Below are 19,719 nucleotides of genomic sequence, written 5' to 3' on the forward strand. Positions count from 1 at the left end.
CTTTTTCTACTGTTGACTATCTCTTTTGGTATCAACTTAGCTTTTTGGAAAAGTATCTCACTGGCCTTTCTATGCCTGATTGTTACCTTGAAGGGCTTAGTGACATTTGGGTCAGCCAACACTGTTCCATTAATCAAAATGGCTTTCACCCTCTCAAAGGATGCTTGGCACTCTCCCGACCACTTGGTTTTCTTTTTATTGAAGCAAATCTGTCAGTGGAGCAGCTATTGTACTAAAATTTGGTACAAACTTGCGGTAGAAACCACACATTCCCAAAACCCCCATGATTTCTTGCTTACTCTTGGGGGTAGGGAATTCCACCAATGCTTATACTTTTGCTGTTCATGGTAATACTTGTCCTTACCCTACTATATGTCCGAGGTAGGTGACCCTCGCTTTTGCAAATTCACTTTTGGCAAGGTTTATCGCTAAATCAGTCAATTGTAATTTTCTAAACAGAGCTTCTAGTTGTTTCAAGTGGTCCTTCCAAGTGTCACTGTATACCGGCATATCATCAAAGTAAACCACACAATTAGGAACACTGGCTACCAATTGGTTCATTGGACTTCGAAAAGTGGCTGGGGCATTTTTTAGCCCGAGTGGCATCACTCGGTATTGAAAAAGACGGTCTGGTGTGACAAAGGCTGATATTTCTTTAGCTTGGGGTGTTAAAGGAACCTGCCAGTATCCCTTTAACAAATCTATTTTTGTAAGAAACATGACACTTCCCACTTTGTCAATACAGTGTTCCAAGCGAGGAATTGGGTAGGAATCTGCCTTTGTTACTGCATTAACCTTTCTGTACTCTATGTAGAATCTAGTTGAACCATCCGGTTTAGGCACTAACACCATTGGAGAACTCCAGCTGCTTTGACTGTGTTCAATTAGATAGTCTTCCAACATGTATTGGATTTCTGCTTTCTCTGTCCTGTTTCTCTGGACTTAAGGGATAAGGATGCTGTTTTATAGGAAAGGATTCCCCTATGTCCCCATCATGTATGGCTAAGGTTGTACATCCTGGCTTGTTCCTACAGACTCCTTTAATGTTGTGAGTAGTCTTGTTAGGTCTTCTCATTCTGCATCTAAATTGAAAGCATTATGTCTAATCTCCCTAACAATTCAGTATTAGCTAACCAGACAGTAGGTGGTTCAATTTGAGAATTGTCTAGGCCTTCTTCTGCCTCATCCTCACTGTCCCTTTCATCCTTCACTGTCCCTACTACCTGACATATCTAATTTTGCTTATCTTCCTCCCGGCGATAATATCATTTCAACATATTGATATGACACAGCCGATTCTTTTTCTGGCAATCTGGGACGTCAGTCAAATAATTTACTTTACCAATTCTTTTGACCACTTTATATGGACCACTGAACCGTGCTTTCACTGGTTCCCCCGTAAAGGCACTAATACAAACATCTCATCCCCTGGTTGAAATGTTCGGGCTTTGGCATGCTTGTCTGCCTATTTCTTCATGGTTGTTTGGGAAGCTTTTAGGTGTTCCTGAGCCACTTTGCAGGCTCGTGAGCTGCTCCCGGAACACGCATACATAATCTAACACAGAAGATTTGTCCCTCTGTTCTAAAAACTTTTCTTTGATTAGTTTTAGAGGACCTCTTACCTCATGTCCATAAACTAATTTAAAAGGACTAAAACTGGTGGATTCATTAGGTGAATCCCTAATGGCAAACAAAAGAACTTCTAGCTCTTTATCCCCATCATGGGGATATTCAGTATGCCCTGATCATCATTTTGAGTGTCTCTTGGTACCATTCTAAAGCCCCTTGTGTCTTTGGGTGGTTTGCTGAGATAAAGGCCTGCTACCCGACCCAAATCCGATGGGACCTGACGACATCTGTCGGGTTCGGATCGGGTTGCACTTCCGGGTCCGGCACTCGTGCTCGGGTTGGGTCAGGCCGGATCGGACATGCTCTATGACAACCTCAGGTAAGTGACTTTAATGGTAATTTACTTTTTGGACTTTAAAGGTGGTTTTGCTACAGTTATTTTAAGCTTGTGCAGGTAAGGAACAAAGTGAAAAACAGAAGGTAAGAGGATGGCACAGTGGCGCAGTGGTTAGCACCGCAGCCTCACAGCTCCAGGGACCCGGGTTCGATTCCGGGCACTGCCTGTGTGGAGTTTGCAAGTTCTCCCTGTGTCTGCGTGGGTTTTCTCCGGGTGCTCCGGTTTCCTCCCACAAGCCAAAAGACTTGCAGGTTGATAGGTAAATTGGCCATTATAAATTGTCACTAGTATAGGTAGGTGGTAGGGAAATATAGGGACAGGTGGTGATGTTTGGTAGGAATATGGGATTAGTGTAGGATTAGTATAAATGGGTGGTTGATGTTCGGCACAGACTCGGTGGGCCGAAAGGGCCTGTTTCAGTGCTGTATCTCTCTCTCTCTCTGATCTGATGATCTAACTGATGGTCGGGTCGGGCGCGGGAAAAAATGGAAGGACTCGGGCCAGGTCAGGTTCGGGATCGGATGGGTTTCTGTCATGTTCAGGTCGAGTCTCATTTGCAGACTCAAGCAGGCCTTTATGCTGAGGACTTTTAACTGTGTTGTACCCAAATTACTATAACTTCCTGAAAACTTTTAGACATAAAATTGGAACCTTGACCTGACTGAATCTCAATCGGTAATCCATATCTAGTGAAGACCTGGGTTAACTTCTCTACCACTACCTTAGTATAAATTGTTGTCAAGGGAATGGCCTCTGGGAACCGAGTAGCCATATCCGTGATAGTGAGTATATATTGGTGTCCCGCTTTTGTTTCGGTAAAGGTCCTACACAGTCTACCAACACCCTACTAAATGGTTCCCCAAAGGTTGGTCTAAGAATTAGAGGTGCCAGTTTTATGCCAGATTGCTGTTTTCCCACAATCTGGCATGTATGGCACGCTTTACAAAACTGCACCACGTCCTTGGAAAGACCTGGCCGGTAAAAATGTAGACCTATACGTGATTGGGTCTTTTGGATCCCTACATGTCCCGCTATAGGTTTTCATGCGCTATACTTAATATTGATCAGCGATACTTGGGCGGTACCACTATCAGTGAGCAACATACGAATTCGGAGCAGAAGTAGGCCATTCGGCCCCTTGAGCTTGCTCCACCATTCAATAAAATCATGGCTGATCTGTTTGTGTTTCGAATTCCACACTCTCATCAACCCCCGATAACCCTTGATTCCCTTGCCTAACATGAATCTATCTACCCTGCCTTAAAAATATTAATGACCCCGCCTCCACCACTTTCTGAGGTAGAGTTCCATAGTTACACAACCCTCTGAGAGAAAAAAAATTCTCCGCTTCTCTGTCCTAAAAGGGCAACCCCTAATTTTAAAACAGTGCCCCCTAGTTCTGCACTCAGCAACAAAGAAGAAACATCCTTTCCACATCCACCCTGTCAAGACCGTTCAGGATCTTATAAACTTCAATCAAGTCTCTCTCTCTTCTAAACTCCAGTGAAAACAAGCCCAGTCTGTCCAACCTTTCCTCATAAGACAATCCGCTCATTCCAGGTATCAATCTAGTAAACCTCCTCTGAACTGCCTCCAACGCATTTACATCCTTCCTTAAATAATGTCGTGCTAGGTCCCCACCTGCCAAGAATGAAGCACATCAATTTTGTCATGAATATTGATTTTTAACTGTTGTTGGAGCGAGGAAATGACTTGTTAAACAGATCAACCGTGGCTGGAAAAAAACCATTTACATACTAACTGATATTGAAGATGAGGAAGCGCATTCCAGGGCCTGCTAAGGAGGATACAATCCACAAGGGCCAGGACTAGTTAGACCAGCTGGTCATATGAATAACTGGCTGTTCCAGGGTTTTCTTTTGAACTCTCCCCAGAGAGCTTGAACTCAGAAAGACTGTTTGCCCCTGGACTGAGAAGATCTCGCTGATGTCTGCTCCCATTTCTCACAAGTCTCTGAATCCACAGAAGACGCATGAACCCCAAGAGAGAAAAGTCTCCTACAGCGAACAGGGTTTAAGAAGAATATTGGGCCCCAACAAAAAGCAAGATCTGCCCACTATCAGGGACTCCACAGTGAACTCGAAGAACCTTAACAAAAACTCTTCAGATATTGTCTCAAACTTTTCCACTTTATTTTTCTTCTCTTTTCTGTCTCTATTTTCATGTGTGTATATGCATGCTAGCATGGGCGTCAACCGAATTAGAGTTGAAGTTTAAGTTTAATAAATTTCAACTTTTCTTCTTTAAACCTAAGAAAGCCGGTATGTGCTGGTTTCTTTGCCTTATAATTGGAAAGCAGTAAACAAGAATTCACCAAGGGGGAGCTAAAAACATGGTGTGTTTAAAAATAAACCCTGTTACGGTAAGACCAGGTGAGGGCTAAGAGGGATCCCTAGACACCTTCCTCACCAGGTCGTGACAATAAGAAAACCAAAACAACACACAAAATTCAAGATGTGGTCTCATCAATGCCCTGTATAACTGAAGCATAACATCCTTACTTATTTTCAATTTCTCCGGTAACAAAGGATAGCAGTCCATTAGCCTTCTTCATTACCTGATGTACTTGCATACTAACCTTTTGTGACTCCTGCGCTAAAACATCTAGATCCATTCTTCGTCTGCAGGTCTGTGAGGAGGTCTCCACTTCCTCATCAAATCCAGTTTTTAATATAGTAGCCTTTCGGAACTCCTTTTGCCTCAGCTTCCGTTAGAGCCAATTGTGCCATTTTATTTAACTATGGATCAGCTGGCTGAGTCTTGATCAGAGAAGACTTATTAAACATTTCCTTTGGATTATCCAAATCCCCAAAGAAAGTTTCAGATATTCGATGATCTGTCTGTGGTACCAATTTTACCTCCAACAATGGAACTTATTTAGCCATTGCTCGGATCACTACACATGAAGGAAAAATTCCTGGAACATTTTCCAGCAACTGTTCTGTCTCTTTGATTTCACTTGGTCTTTCTGTGACTGGAGAAGCTACTATTTTCACTGGCTAAATCATTCCCCAGGAGTAGGTCAACTCACGTCTACAGGCAGTTACCCTTCCAAATATTGGGTCACACTCCAGGTGCACCCAATACAAAGGTATGGCTCTATACTCCCCGCTGATGCCATTCACTAAAACTTGGCATTCAAGGTGTTCTCTGGTGGAAAAGTTATGCCTTTCCCCAGCAAAAGAGTTTGGCTAGCTGCTGTATCCCTAACTATAACAGTAGTTTACCTGTCTCACTTGAGGGATAAGGAGTTACTTTTTCTTTTGACAAGAATTCCCTATAACTCTCTGGTATCTTATTCACAACCCCCGTGCTCAGAGGTTTTTGTACTTGGCCTTACAGCTGCAGTCAGCTACAGTCTGATCTGTCGTACTCTCGGTCAGAGCCCCTTTCTCTACATTGACCTTGTATACCCTAATAAGTCCCATGGGTTTACCCTGCAACTTCTAGCATTCTGCACGAAGGTATCCCACCTTGTGACAATGGTAACTCTTAGGCTCGAGGACCTTACTTCCACCCTCAGCATCTTCCTTTCTGGCCTGAGGAGGAAATCCTGGGGCATTCCCAGCTATCCCTTCCTGTCCCGGCTACTTTCCTTCCTTTCACCCTCACGCCTTCTTTCCTTCTCGGCTTTGTGAGGGTGACGGACAAAGGGTTTGTGTTTGTAAACAAACTTGTAACCATCAGCGATCTCAGCTGCCTGTCTGGCTGTTGAAATCTTCTGGTTGTCTACATGGTTCTTACTAATGGAGGGAGTGAATTTTTCAATTCTTCCAGGAGAATTATTTCCCTAAGAGTCTCATACGTGGCCTCTACTTTAGTGCCCGCATCCAATGATCAAAATTAATTTCCTTTACTCTCTTGAATTCTATATAAGTCTGCCCAGGCTGTCTCCAGAGGTTCTGACATTTTCGTCAAGAAGCTTCAGGGACCAACTCATAAGCAGCGAGAATAATCATTTTTGCTATCTCAATCTGCAGAAGCCTCCTCAGAAAGCATAGCATAAATGTCATGAGCTCTGCCAACTTGCTTTGCATGAGCAGTGTCCAGTTTTCTTTTGGCCACCTCATCTGTTTAGCTAGCTTTTCAAAAGAAATGAAAAATGCTTCTACATCCCTTTCCTCCATCTTCAGGAGGGCTTGCACAAATTTAAACAGCTCTCCATTGGGTCCTGGGCTGGAGTCAGCTTCTTCCTCCACAGAACTTTCACTGGAATCAAAGCCAGCCTTTTGTTTTAGTTCCATCTATTTTAATTCGAATTCCCTTCCTTCTCTTTCACTCTCTCATTGAAATTCTAGTTCAAGTTTCTTTGTTTCGTTTTCTTTTTCAGACCCAAGTTTTTTCGTTTCCAATTCTCTTTTTCCTTTTGAAATGCTCTTTTGCCCTTTCATCTCTTTCCTCCTTTTCCATTTCAAGTTCAAGCTGCTTCATCTGCAACTGAATTTTAGCTAATTTAACTGAACTATGATCTTTTTTGCCTTTTTCCTTCTTACAATTTCAAATGCTGTGCTATTACTTCAGTTATGTCTGCTTTCTTAGCTCCTGGTTTTAATTCTAATTCTGGAAGCAGGTACGATAGCGACGTTTAAGAGGCATCTTGACAAATACATGAATAGGATGGGAATAGAGGGATATGGTCCCCGGAAGTGCAGAAGGTTTTAGTTTAGACAGGCATCAAGATCGGCGCAGGCTCGGAGGGCCGAATGGCCTCTTCCTGTGCTGTACTGTTCTTTGTTCTTTTGGTTTCGCTGCCAATGCTATTAGCTTAATCTTGGTTAAATTTCTTAAATCACTCAGGGATAAGTTCTCCTTCTCCAGAAAGGTCGTAGCAACTGACAAATCCATTCTGGTGATGTAAACTTTACTCTAATGCACAAGAAACCTGGATTTTCCTTTTCCTCTTTTCAATTATTATTACCCACTGCATGTCGTGTACTTTGGGTTATTCTGCATAGAGCTCACAATTATATGTTCCGACCGAGTGCACTGTCTTTTCTAGTTTTAAATGCGAGTCCTCAAAAAATATTTTAAAAATGGAAGCACTTTCATAACAATATAGAATAACAAGGACCCGGGACTGAGTTACAGGCTGCTATCTTGTCGAGGGATTCATGGGGGGTTTATATGTAACATAACCGATACCCAGGAGTGAGTTACAGGCTGGAATCTAATCGAGGCGGGTTTGGGGGATTTATATATAGAATAACAGGTACCCCATAGTGAGTTGTAGACTGGAATCTAATCGAGGCCCCAGTATGAATAGAAATCCAAAAGCAAAGTTAGATTTTTCCAAGAGGCAGTGATGATGAGGGAGTCTCAGAGTCTCTCTGACTCGCTGGCTATTTGTGCATTATGCATTTTTAAATCATTTTGTTTTACTGAGCCAATACTGTGTTCCAGATGCTCTGGATGATGGAGCCTCAGTAAGCTCCAGTGGATTAGGTGAAGAAGAGGGGGAGGATGAAGAGCTGACAGCAGTTGCAAACCATCTCAACAAGGATTTCTGCGATGATTTCCTGAATGAAGAGCGTCCAAAGGACAATGACAAAACAGATGAACAGAAGGAATTGGAGCCTCCACCCAAACCCCCCAATATATCCTCCCTGTTAGGCCCCCTCCCAACAGCCGCCAGCCTCGGCCTGAAGGAGTCCATCGAGGAGTGCATAGCAGCTGATGAACCTGAGTCAGGTAAATGTGATTGGCTTTGCTGACTGTGTATAATACAGCAAGAATGTTCTACTTGTAAATGTGTGTGTATGTGGTGCCTTGGGCAAGAGAATAACATAACACAAAGGGTGCTGCAGCAATGCCCTCAGTGTCTGTACTGTGGTTGAATTAGTGAGCCTGAAGGTGGGGTAGGAGTGTCTGCTCTGCATCAGCGTTCCAGTGCTGTGCTGCCCATTCATTAGTTTTTAAAATTTTCAAATCCTGTAAATTGTCTAAAATTGAGAATCGAGCTACTCTGGCTCCTTGCACTCCCCAGTTTTCACTGCTTCACCTTTGGAGGCTGTGCCATCAGCTGCCTTGTTCTTAAGCTCTGGAATTCCCTCCTTAAACCCTCTTCCACTCTTTCCTTCTTTAAGCCTTTAAACCTTACCTCTGACCAAGCTTTTGCTTGCCTGTTCTATGATTGCCTTATGTGGCTTGGCATCAAATTTTGTTTGATAATGCTCCTGTGAAGTGTCATGAGACATTTTATTCCTCTGTGCGCTATTTTAAGTGGTGTTGTCCTGTTGGTTGTAAATGGATAAATGCCTCCAGTAAAGCAAAACACAGAGGATTGTTGTGGTTTCTTGTTGATATCTCCAATGCTTCTTTCTTAGCTGTAATATATTCTGTGTAGCTGTTGGTCAGACATGTTCAAAGATAAAGGAAATTTAAAATGGGTAAATGTCGCATTTCTGTCATGTTGCACCTTGTTGGTGTGGGGGAGTGTATTTTATGTGTATGTTTGTCTTCACACATGTCTATATGCAGTATTGATTTGCAGCAGTAAGATAAAAGCTGGACCTTTCAGCTTCAAGAATGAAGATTTTACCCTACAATACCATTTTTCATATGAGAGATATACTGGCAGGTTTTGGCAGGCTATTTGACGCTGGAGGCCAGTGCAGACTCAGTAACATTTACGTACGCGGACTGCAGGCACTGGATAATGATCGAGTGGATGGACCCAATCTGTTCACTTCCCTCCGTCCCCGCCCAATTCAAGCTGCAAAGTGCTGAGGTTAATTGTAGTTCCACTACTACTAACTGAGCACAGATCAGGTATCAAGTCAAACATTGCCTTTGCTCAGCAATTCATTAAGAGAGTGCCTAATTTTTTTTAAAATGTTCATTGCTATAACAAATAGAATAATTTAAAGGCAGTAAGTTATCTTCTTTCCAAATTCACACAAAATGTTTAAAATCGTTTCGTTTCCAATTCTGCACTCCCAGTTCATGGGTGCCAATCCTTTGGTCTACCTAATGGGATTACTGACTTGTGATTACTTCTGGCAATGAATTTTTCTTCGTGTAACTTGGTTGAGGAGGACCTGTTGAAGTTGCGAACAACTGAACTGAACATAAAAGTTTTGTGCATCATTATAGCTGCCTCTGTTGTGATCCAGCTGCAATGCCTGAGGCCATTCTCTTCTCTATTGTGGTTTTCCATGTGCAGAGTCACTCTTAAACTGTGCTGAAGTCATTAGCGCTAATTCGTTCATCTCAGAGTGTTCCTCCATCCTATAATCTAAAGGTTTCAGCTGTGGTTCAGTGAGTAACACTCTCTCACCTTGAGTCAGAAGGTTGTGGGTTCAAGTCCCACTCCAGAGGCTTGAGCCCGTAATCCAGGCTGATACTCTCAGTGCAGTACAGAGAGTGCTGCACTATGAGAAATGCTGTCTTTCAGATGAGATGTTAAACAGTGGCTCCGCCTGCCCCCTCAGCTGAATGTACTATTTCGAAAAGCAGAGGAGTTCTCCATGTTGTCCTGACCAGTATTTATCCCTCACCAAACTAAAAGCAGATTATCTGGTCATTACCACATTGCTGTTTGGGAGTTTACTGTGCACAAATTGGCTGCTGTTTCCTACATTATAGTGGTGAATGCAGTTCAAGAAGTACTTCATTGGCTGTAGAGTGCTCTGGGACACCCTGAGGTCATGAAAGGCACTATGTAAGTGCAAGTTAGTTCTTATTGAAACTAGCCACCTCTAGACTGTTGAGCTTTACTCACTAGGTCACAGGGAGCTGAAATCCTTTGAATTTGGTTGGGAGGACTGTACAAAGGTCAGTGACATGACCTTAACAGGGGCAGTGCTGCAAACTCAGTCACTGAGCATGTGATATTACAAGCAGCTGGTTCCTGCCTGCATCTGACCAGCATTTTCTCTGGAAAGTGAAGCTGGGCTGCTGTAATAAGGATTGTTATGGATTTCCCCCACCATCCCGCCACCCCCCCCCGCCCTCCACCTCCCCACCATCCTTCCTCCCCCAGCTTTGCAATAATAATGTCAGGTTGAACCGGGTGACGAAACCAGCTCGATTATATTGCGGGAAAAAGTTGTGCATGGACAGCTCCCATTATTGGAGCTGATTGGCTGGATGGAAGTGCGAATGAAAGATGGAGAAAGAGGGGATTTCTGCTGATCCCAGCCACCTTGCAGGGTGCACAACATTCCCTCTTAAGTGGTTAAAGCTTACTTCCATTTCTGCTTTACATTTTTTTGGGTGTGGGGTGATGTTGGGGATTGAGAACATAATTTGCTTTCACGCTCTCCTCATTTCGATGGGACACATCTGAAGTTGCAGCTTCTGTGTCAGTTGTGTGGACATAGTTCCTGGTGACAAATCTGTACTTTTTTTTTAAACCCTTTCAAGCAATGCTTACTTGTAGCCCTTCCTGCATAAATGCAGGAAGGAACATAGAAACAGAAGGAGGCTATTTCAGCCCCTCGAGTCTGTTCTGCCTTTCAATCAGATCATGGCTGATCCTGTAACGTAATACCTTTACCCAGCAGAATTTATCAATCTCAGAGTTCAAATGTGGGTCCTAAGCTGCTAAAAACATTGCCTGAAGTGATACTGAGCTAGGCAGACAAGGACAGTCCCAGGCTGTATCCCCGAGCTTGCCCTGTTAACTGACCTCAGCCAAGCAGCAGTTGACCTTGTTTGACATTAGTACCTTTGGGATAGGGAGAAGAGAACAAAAGAAGAAAGGTATTATAGTGCCCAATTATATCTCTTCAAAATATCATAAAATTGTAGAATATAGGCTGGGAGGCCATTCAGCCCATCGTGCTTGTGTCAGCTCTTTGAAAGAGCTATCCAATTAGTCTCACTCCTCTGCTATTGAGCCATAGCCTCACAATTGTTTCAATTTGAGTATTAATTTAATTCCCTTTTGAAAGTTATTGTTGAATCTCCTTCCACCACCCAGGCAAAATATCTCCAAAATGCTTCATGTAGGATGAACTACAAACATTGCCATGTTGGAAAACAATGACTATTTTGTGCAAAGCAAGATCCTATAAGCTGCACATTTAAACTTCTGATCCAGTGACCCTTGGTGGAAGGTGCATGTATATGAATACAGAGTGGGGTCTGTGTCAAGGCCTGTCAGGATCGATTGCCTAGCTGGCACATATTGTCTAAGTTTACAGGAATGAAGACCACTTGGGTGAGGTGCTGTCGGGCTGCTGGTGCCCACTGTGAAATTGTGTCCCACTGAGAGCTCACACCTTCAGGGGAAGGGAGGAGAAAATTATGGTGCTACAGAAGGTGAGGAGAATCATTTTGTTAAAGGCTAGCAGTGCCATTGAGACCTGTACTTAGCTGCAGTGCAGCGCTGCTGGTATAGAGGGTGGGTTGTGTTGTAATCATTCAGTAATATGCCAGTGATTTGAGTCTCCATTAGGCTGCTAATGAGTCGTGACTGTCTGCCTGTGACCAGAAGAGCTTTATTGCCCTGCAGGAATGCCGACTGTTTTTTCTGCAACTGTTGGGCATCAGTGGGGGGTGTAGTACTGTGATTCTGTGCCATGCCAGTACCTGCTGGCGATTATTGTTTGTAAATTACCCTACAGTTGGTGTCTCTCTCAGATCGGCATCACTTCTAACTGTTGAGTAGGGTCAGAAAGACAGCAGGACCTAAGGAGCCTGCTCCTTTCGCATTGTTCTCAACCTCACTTACCCACTAGATCCCTTAATCCTATTTCTATTTCTTGCTTTCAACGCACTTTTCTCCCCAAATTTGTCCCTCTCCTGAGCAATAACAACTTGTTTTTCTGGTAGCAATGTCCCAAGACGCTTCACAGGAGCATTATCAAACAAAATTTGACACCAAGCCACATAAGGAGATATAAGCGCAGGTGACCAAAAGCTTGGTCAAAGAGGATGGTTTTAAAGAAAGTTTTAAGCAGGAGCATGAGGCGGAGAGGTTTATGGAGGGAATTCCAGAGTTTGGGGTTCAGGCAGCTGAAGCCATAGCCACTAGTGGTGGAGCAATGGAAATTGGGGATGAGCAAGAGGCCAGAAATCTGGAACGGGTTATTGGGCTGGTTGAGTTACGGAGATAGGGAGAGACGAGGCAATGGAGACATTTGAACACAAGGAGTTGATTCTTTTCTAGGACATGGTTTCTAGATACCAGTTACCCTCTTACAGGAAGCTTGATGGTAAATTTTAGCAGGTTGTTGGACCACATGGGGAATCGCGTTTGAGCCTGATCAAGTCCTCATGCACTGCATGCTTTCAGTGGGGGTTTTGCTGTATTCATGCACTGCCGATCTGCACACTTTCAGTTTTGCTGCATAGTGATTAGGAGCAGGAATGCTGGACTTCCCCACGCCCCCCCCCCCCCCCCCCCCAACCCCTTAACCTGGGAGCACTGAGGCTAATTGTAACACCTTTGCCACCAACCACCCCACATAGCTGTATCTATTGAATGTATAAGCTCACGGCACTATCAGGAGAAGTGCCAAATCTCATCTAATTATCTCTTGACCCCATTAATACTGTTAGCGTCATTGTCCTTCCCTGGTAATTTATTCCAAAACTGGGTTATCCTTTGGGTGACTTTTGACTTGTTCCTAACTTCCTGATTTTTAATTTGTTCTCTTGGTATTTGATCCCTTCACCACGGTTACTGTTCTCCATATTGTGGTATTACAGGCTAGTAACCCTGAGCAAATACAGATTCATGATTCCTTTATCAATGTTAATTTAATGAACACTTTATATCTGTTTCTTCCTGTGTTTCCTGAGGGTAGACTCAGTTGGGACAAAATCAGAAATTAAAATGGAAGGTGGAAAATTAATGGATGAGTCTGGAAGACAGAGGAAATGAGGGTTACAATGTAAAAAAAAAGAGGTTGACAGTGCTCAAGGGTATCTATTTCAATGCAAGGAGTATAGCAAATAAAGCAGATGAGCTGAGGGCACAGATAGACAAGTGGCAGTATGATATCATAGCTATTTCATAAACATGGCTTAAGGAGTGACAGGAATGGCAGCTTAACGTTCCTGGTTACAGGGTTTTCAGATGTGATAGGGAGGGGGATAAGAAAGGAGGGGGAGTGGCAATTTTGGTCAAGAAAACTATTACAGTCGTGAGGAGGGATGATTTGTTGGAAGGCTCATCAAATGAGGCCATGAGCTAAGGAACAAAAAAGGGCAATCACACTGCTGGGAGTGTACTTTAGACCCCCAAACAGTCAGAGCAGATATGTAGGCAAGTCTCTTGAGAAGTGCAAGAACAACAGGGCAGTAATAGTAGGGAATTTTAATTACCCCAATATTAACTGGGGTAGTTTTAGTGTGAAAGGAATTGAGGGAGCAGAATTCTTGAGGTGCATTCAGGAGAACGTTTTTGCCCAGTATGTAGCAAGTCCAACAAGAGAGGGTGCAGTTTTAGACTTATTAGGAAATGAAGATGGGCATGTGCAAGGAGTGGTGGTAGTGGCATTTTGGTGGTAGTGATCATTATTCAGTCAGTTTTAACATAATTATGGAAAAGGACAGAGATAGAACAGGAGTTAGAGTTCTCAATTGGGGCAAGGCCAATTTTACTAAACTGAGGAGTGATTTAGCAAAAGTGAACTGGAAACAGCTACTTGAAGGTTAATCAGTGTCAGAACAGTGGGTGGCATTCAAAGGGGAGATTCAAGGGGTTCAGGGTAAACATGTTCCCACAAAGAAAAAGGGTGAGGTGGCCAAATCTAGAGGCCCATGGATGTCAAAGAGCCTACAGGGTAAGGTAAGGCTGAAAAGGAAAGTTTATGTCTGACACCGAGAACTCAATACTACAGAAAGCTGAGAGGAGTATAGAAAGTGGAGGGGTGAAATCAAAAAGGTAATTAGGAAAGCAAAGTGAGGGCATGAAAGAATATTGGCAAGCAAAATCAAGGTGAACCCAAAGATGTTTTATCAATACATTGAGAGTAAGAGGATAACTAAGGAGAGAGTAGGGCCCATAAAAGATCAAAAAGGTAACCTATGTATAGGAGCACAAGATATTGGAATGGTTCTTAATGAATACTTTGCATCAGTCTTTACAAAAGAGGGGGAGGATGCAGATATTGTAGTTAAGGAGGAAGAGTGTGAAGTATTGGATGTGATAAACATAGGGAAGGAAGTATTAATGGGATTAGCATCCTTGAAAGTTGATAAGTCACCAGGGCCAGATGAAATTATCTAGGCTGTTAAAAGAAGCAAGAGAGGAAATAGCAGAGGGACTGACCATCATTTTCCAGTCCTCACTGGATACAGGTATGGTGCCGGAGTATGGAGAATTGCTAATGTTGTACCTCAGTTTAAAAAGGGAGCGAAGGATAGACTGAATAATTACAGGTCAGTCAGTCTTACTGCAGTAGTGGGCAAATTTTGGGAATCTATTCTGAGAGACAAGATAAACTGTCACTTAGAAAGGCACAGGTTAATCAAGGATAGTCAGCATGGATTTGTTAAAGGAAGATCTTGTTTGACCAACATGATCACAGAATCACAGAATAATACAGTACAGAAGAGGCCCTTCGGCCCATCGAGTCTGCACCGATGCATTAAAGACACCTGATCTGTCTACCTAATCCCATTTGCCAGCACTTGGCCCATAGCCTTGAATGTTATGACGTGCCAAGTGCTTTTTAAAGGATGTGAGGCAACCTGCCTCTACCACCCTCCCAGGCAGGGCATTCCAGACCGTCACCACCCTCTGGGTAAAAATCCCCCTTAAACCTCCCGCCCCTCATCTTAAACTTGTGACCCCTAGTAATTGACCTAAGGGGAAAAGCTGCTCCCTATCCACCCTGTCCATGCCCCTCATAATCTTGTACACCTCGATCAGGTCACCCCTCAGTCTTCTCTGCTCCAGTGAAAACAACCCAAGCCTATCCAACCTCTCTTCATAGCTTAAATGTTCCATCCCAAGCAACATCCTGGTGAATCGCCTCTGCACCCCCTCCAGTGCAATCACATCCTTACTATAATGTGACGACCAGAATTGCACACAGTACGCCAGCTGTGGCCTTACCAAAGTTCTGTACAACACCAACATGACCTCCCTGCTTTTGTAATCTATGCCTCGATTGATAAAGGCATGTGTCCCATATGCCTTTTTCACTACCCTATTAACCTGCCCTTCTGCCTTCAGAGATCTATGGACAAACACGCCAAGGTCCCTTTGTTCCTCGGAACTTCCCAGTGTCAGGCCATTCATTAAATACTTCCGTGTCACATTACTCTTTTCAAAGTGCATCACCTCACACTTTTCAGCGTTAAATTCCATCTGCCACTTTTCTGCCCATTTGCCCATCCCGTCTATATCTTCCTGTAACCTAAGACACTCCACCTCACTGCTAACCACTCGGCCAATCTTTGTGTCATCTGCGAACTTACTGATCCTACTGATCCTTACTGATCGAATCTTTTGAAGTAGTAACAAGGAAGATAGATGAGGGTAGTGCAGTAGATGTGTTCTACATGGATTTTAGCAAAGCGTTTGACAAGGTCCCGCATGACAGACTGGTTAAAAAAATGAAATCCCATGGGATCCAGGGAAATGTAGCAAGGTGGATACAAAATTGGCTCATAAATAAATAAAGAGTAATTGTTGACTGTTGTTTTAGTGACTGGAGGGCTGTTTCCAGTGGCGTTCTGCAGGACTCAGTACTGGGTCCCCTGCTTTTTGTGGTGTATATTAATGGTTTGGACATAAATGTAGGGGGCATGATCAAGAAGTTTGCAGATGACACAAAGATTGGCTGTGTGGTAGATAGCGAGGAGGACAGCTGTAGGCTGCAGGAGTCATAATCATAGAATCAGAGTTATACCGCACAGAAAAAGGCCCTTTAGCCCATCGTGCCTGTGCTGGACATCAAGCAATTAATTATTCTAATTTCATTTTACAGCACTTGGCCCATAGCCTTGTATGCTATGGCGTTTCAAATGCTCAACTAAATACTTCTTAAATGCTGTGAGGGTTCTTGCCTCTGCCACCTTTTCAGGCAGTGCGTTGCAGATTCCAACCACCCTCTGGGTGAAAATGTTTTTCCTCAAATCCCCTTTAAACATCCTGCCCCTTACCTTAAATCTATGCCTCCTCCGCTAAGGGAAAAAGTTTCTTCCTATCTAACCTATCAATTCCCCTCATAATTTTGTATACCTCAATCATGTCCCCCCTCAGCCTTCTCTGCTCTAAGGAAAACAACCCTAGCCTTTTCAGTCTCTTCATAGCTGAAATGCTCCAGCCCAGGCAACATCCTGGTGAATCTCCTCTGCACCCTCTCCAGTGCAATCACATCCTTCCTATAGTGTGGTGCCCAGAACTGTACACAGTACTCCAGCTGTAGCCTAACTAGCGTTTTATACAGTTCCATCATAACCTCCCTGCTCTTATATTCTATGCCTCGGCTAATAAGGGCAAGTATCCTGGAGTGCGTACGTGCTGGTTTTTGGACCAATACGTTGAGGAACCAACAAGAGAACAGGCCATCCTAGACTGGGTATTGTGTAATGAGAAAGGATTAGTTATCAATCTTCTTGTGTGGGGTCCCTTGGGGAAGAGCGACCATAACATGATAGAATTCTTCATTAAGATGGAGAGTGAGAGAGTTGATTCCGAGACAATTCTGAATCTAAATAAAGGAAACTATGAAGGTATGAGGCGCAGGTTGGCTATGATAGATTGGGGAACGCTAACTAAAGGGTTGACAGTGGATAGGCAATGGCTAGCATTTAAAGACCGCATGGATGAATTACAACAATTGTTCATTCCTGTCTGGCACAAAAATAAAACAGGAAGGGTGGCTCAACCGTGGCTTACAAAAGTAATTAGGGATAATATTAGATCCAAGGAGGAGAAGTATAAAATGGCCAGAACAAGCAGCAAACCTGAGGATTGGGAGCAGTTTAGAATTCAGCAAAGGAGAACAAAGGGATTGATTAAGAAGTGGAAAATAGAGTAAGCTTGCAGAGAACATAAAAACTGACTGTAAAAGCTTCTATAGATATGTGAAGAGAAAAAGATTAGTGAAGACAAATGTGGGTCCCTTACAGTCAGAAATTGGGGAATTTATGATGGGGAACAAAGAAATGGCTGACCAGTTAAATACATACTTTGGTTCTGGCTTCACACAGGAGGACTCATTACCTCCCAGAAATGTTGGGGAGCATAGGGTCTCGTGAGAAGGAGGAACTGTATGAAATCAGTATTGGTAGGGAAATAGTGTTAAGGAAATTGATGGGATTGAAGGCTGATAAATCCCCAGGGCCTGATAATCTACACCCCAGAGTACCTAAGGAAGTGGCCCTATAAATAGTAGATGCATTGCTGGTCATTTTCAAAATTCTGTAGACTCTGGAACAGTTCCAACAGATTGAAGGGTAGCTAATGCACCCCCACTATTTAAAAAAGGAGGTAGAGAGAAAACAAGGAACTATAGACCGGTTAGCCTGACATCAGTTGTGGGGAAAATGCTAGAGTTCATTACAAAAGATGTAATAGCAGAGCACTTGGAAAACAATGACAGGATCGGATAAAGTCAACATGGATTTATGAAAGGGAAATCATGCTTGACAAATCTACTGGAATTTTTTGAGGATGTAACTAGTGGAATAGATAAGGGAGAACCAGTGGATGTGGTGTATTTGGACTTTCAGAAGGCTTTTGATAAGAGATTAGCGTGCAAAATTAAAGCACATGGGATTGGGGGTAAGGTACTGACATGGATAGAGAACTGGTTGGCAGACAGGAAACAAAGAGTAGGAATAAACTGGTCTTTTTCCGAGTGGCAGGCAGTGACTAGTGGGGTACCGCAGGGATCAGTGCTAGGACCCCAGCAATTCACAATATATATCAATGATATAGATGAGAGAATTAAATGTAATATCTCCCAGTTTGCAGATGACACAAAGCTGGTTGGGAGTGTGAGCTGTGAGGAGGATGCAGAGAAGCTCCAGTGTGATTCGGACAGGTTGAGTGAATGGGCAAATACATGGCAGATGCAGTATAATGTGGATAACTGTGAGGTTATCCACTTTGGTGACAAAAACAGAAAGGCAGATTATTATCTGAATGGTGATAGATTAGGAAAGGAGGAGGTGCAGCGAGCCCTGGGTGTCCTTGTGCACCAGTCGCTGAAAGTAAGCATGCAGGTGCAGTAGGCAGTTAAGAAGGCAAATGGTATGTTGGCCTTCATAGCCAGAGGTTTCGAGTACAGGAGCAAGGATGTCTTCCTGCAATTATACAAGGCCACATCTGGAGTATTGTGTGCAGTTTTGGTGTCCTTATCTGAGGAAGGATGTTCTTGCTATGGAGGGAGTGCAGTGAAGGTTCACCAGACTGATTCCTGCGATGGCAGGACTGACATATGAAGAGCGATTGGGTCGATTAGGCTAGTATTCGCTAGAGTTTAGGAGAATGAGAGGGGATCGCATAGAAACCTACAAAATTCTAAAAGGACTGGACAGACTAGATGCAGGAAGGATGTTCCCGATGGCAGGAAGAGTCCAGGACCAAGGGTCACAGTCTAAGGATAAGGGGTAAGCCATTTAGGACTGAGATTGAGGAGAGATTTCTTCACCCAGAGTGTGGTGAACCTGTGGAATTCTCTACCACGGAAAGCAGTTGAGGCCAAATCATTAAATATATTCAAGAAAGAGTTCGATATAGCTCTTGGGGCTAATGGGAATCAAGGGATATGGGGAGAAAGCGGGAATATGTTACTGAGTTTGGATGATCATCCATGATCGTATTGAATGGCGGAGCAGGCTCGAAGGGCCGAATGGCCTACTCCTGCTCCTATTTTTCTATGTTTCTATTCCATATGCCTTCCTAACCACCTTAATTACCAGTGCTGCCGCCTTCAGTGATCTATGGACAAGTACACCAAGGTCCCTCTGACCCTCTGTACTTCCTAGGTTCCTACCATCCATTGTACATTCCCTTGCCTTGTTAGTCCTCCCAAAATGCATCACCTCACCCTTCTCAGGATTAAATTCCATTTGCCACTGCTCTGCCCATCTTACCAGCCCATCTATATATTCCTGAAATCTAAGGCTTTCATCTTCACTATTTACGACATCACCAATTTTCGTGTCATCTGTGAACTTACTTTTCATACCTCCTATATTCACTTCTAAATCATTAATGTACACTACAAATAGCAAGGGTCCCAGCACCGATCCCTGTGGTACACCACTGGTCACAGGCTTCCACTCGCAAAAACAACCCTTTGCCTGCTGCCACGAAGCCAATTTTGGATCCAATTTGCCAAATTGCCCTGGATCCCATGGGCTGTAACCAATCTCCCATGCGGGACCTTATCAAAAGCCTTACTGAAGTCCATGTAGGCTACATCAACTGTTTCACCCTCATCTACACATATAGTCACCAACTCAAAAAATTCAATCAAGTTAGTTAGACATGATCTCCCCCTGACAAAGCCATGTGGATTATCCCTGATTAATCCCTGCCTCTCCAAGTGGAGATTAATCCTGTTCTAATAGTTTCCCTACTCACCAGCCTGTAATAACCTGGTTTATTCCTGCTACCCTTCTTGAATAATGGTACCACATTTGTTGTCCTCCAGTCCTCTGGTACCTCTCCTGTGGCCAGAGAGGATCTGAAAATTTGTGTCAGAGCCCCTGCTATCTCCTCCCTTGCCTCACATAACAGCCTGGGATACATCTCATCGGGGCCTGGGGATTTATCCACTTTTAAGCCCGCTAAAACAGCTAATACTTCCTCCCTT

The 19,719-nt window shown here is 43.5% G+C and overlaps 1 protein-coding gene across 4 annotated transcripts in view; it reads left to right on the forward strand.

Moving 5' to 3' along the window:
* Positions 1–19,719, forward strand: part of LOC137373561 (transcription factor IIIB 90 kDa subunit-like) — a 436,816-nt gene that overhangs the window by 247,441 nt on the left and 169,656 nt on the right. For all 4 annotated transcript variants that reach the window (XM_068038499.1, XM_068038501.1, XM_068038500.1 and 1 more), the window contains one exon: positions 7,388–7,675. In XM_068038499.1, coding sequence (XP_067894600.1) covers positions 7,388–7,675 — 288 coding nt within the window. The remainder of the gene's footprint in view (positions 1–7,387; positions 7,676–19,719) is intronic.

This window comes from Heterodontus francisci, chromosome 9 (genome assembly GCF_036365525.1).
Source record: "Heterodontus francisci isolate sHetFra1 chromosome 9, sHetFra1.hap1, whole genome shotgun sequence".
Lineage (NCBI taxonomy): Eukaryota > Metazoa > Chordata > Chondrichthyes > Heterodontiformes > Heterodontidae > Heterodontus > Heterodontus francisci.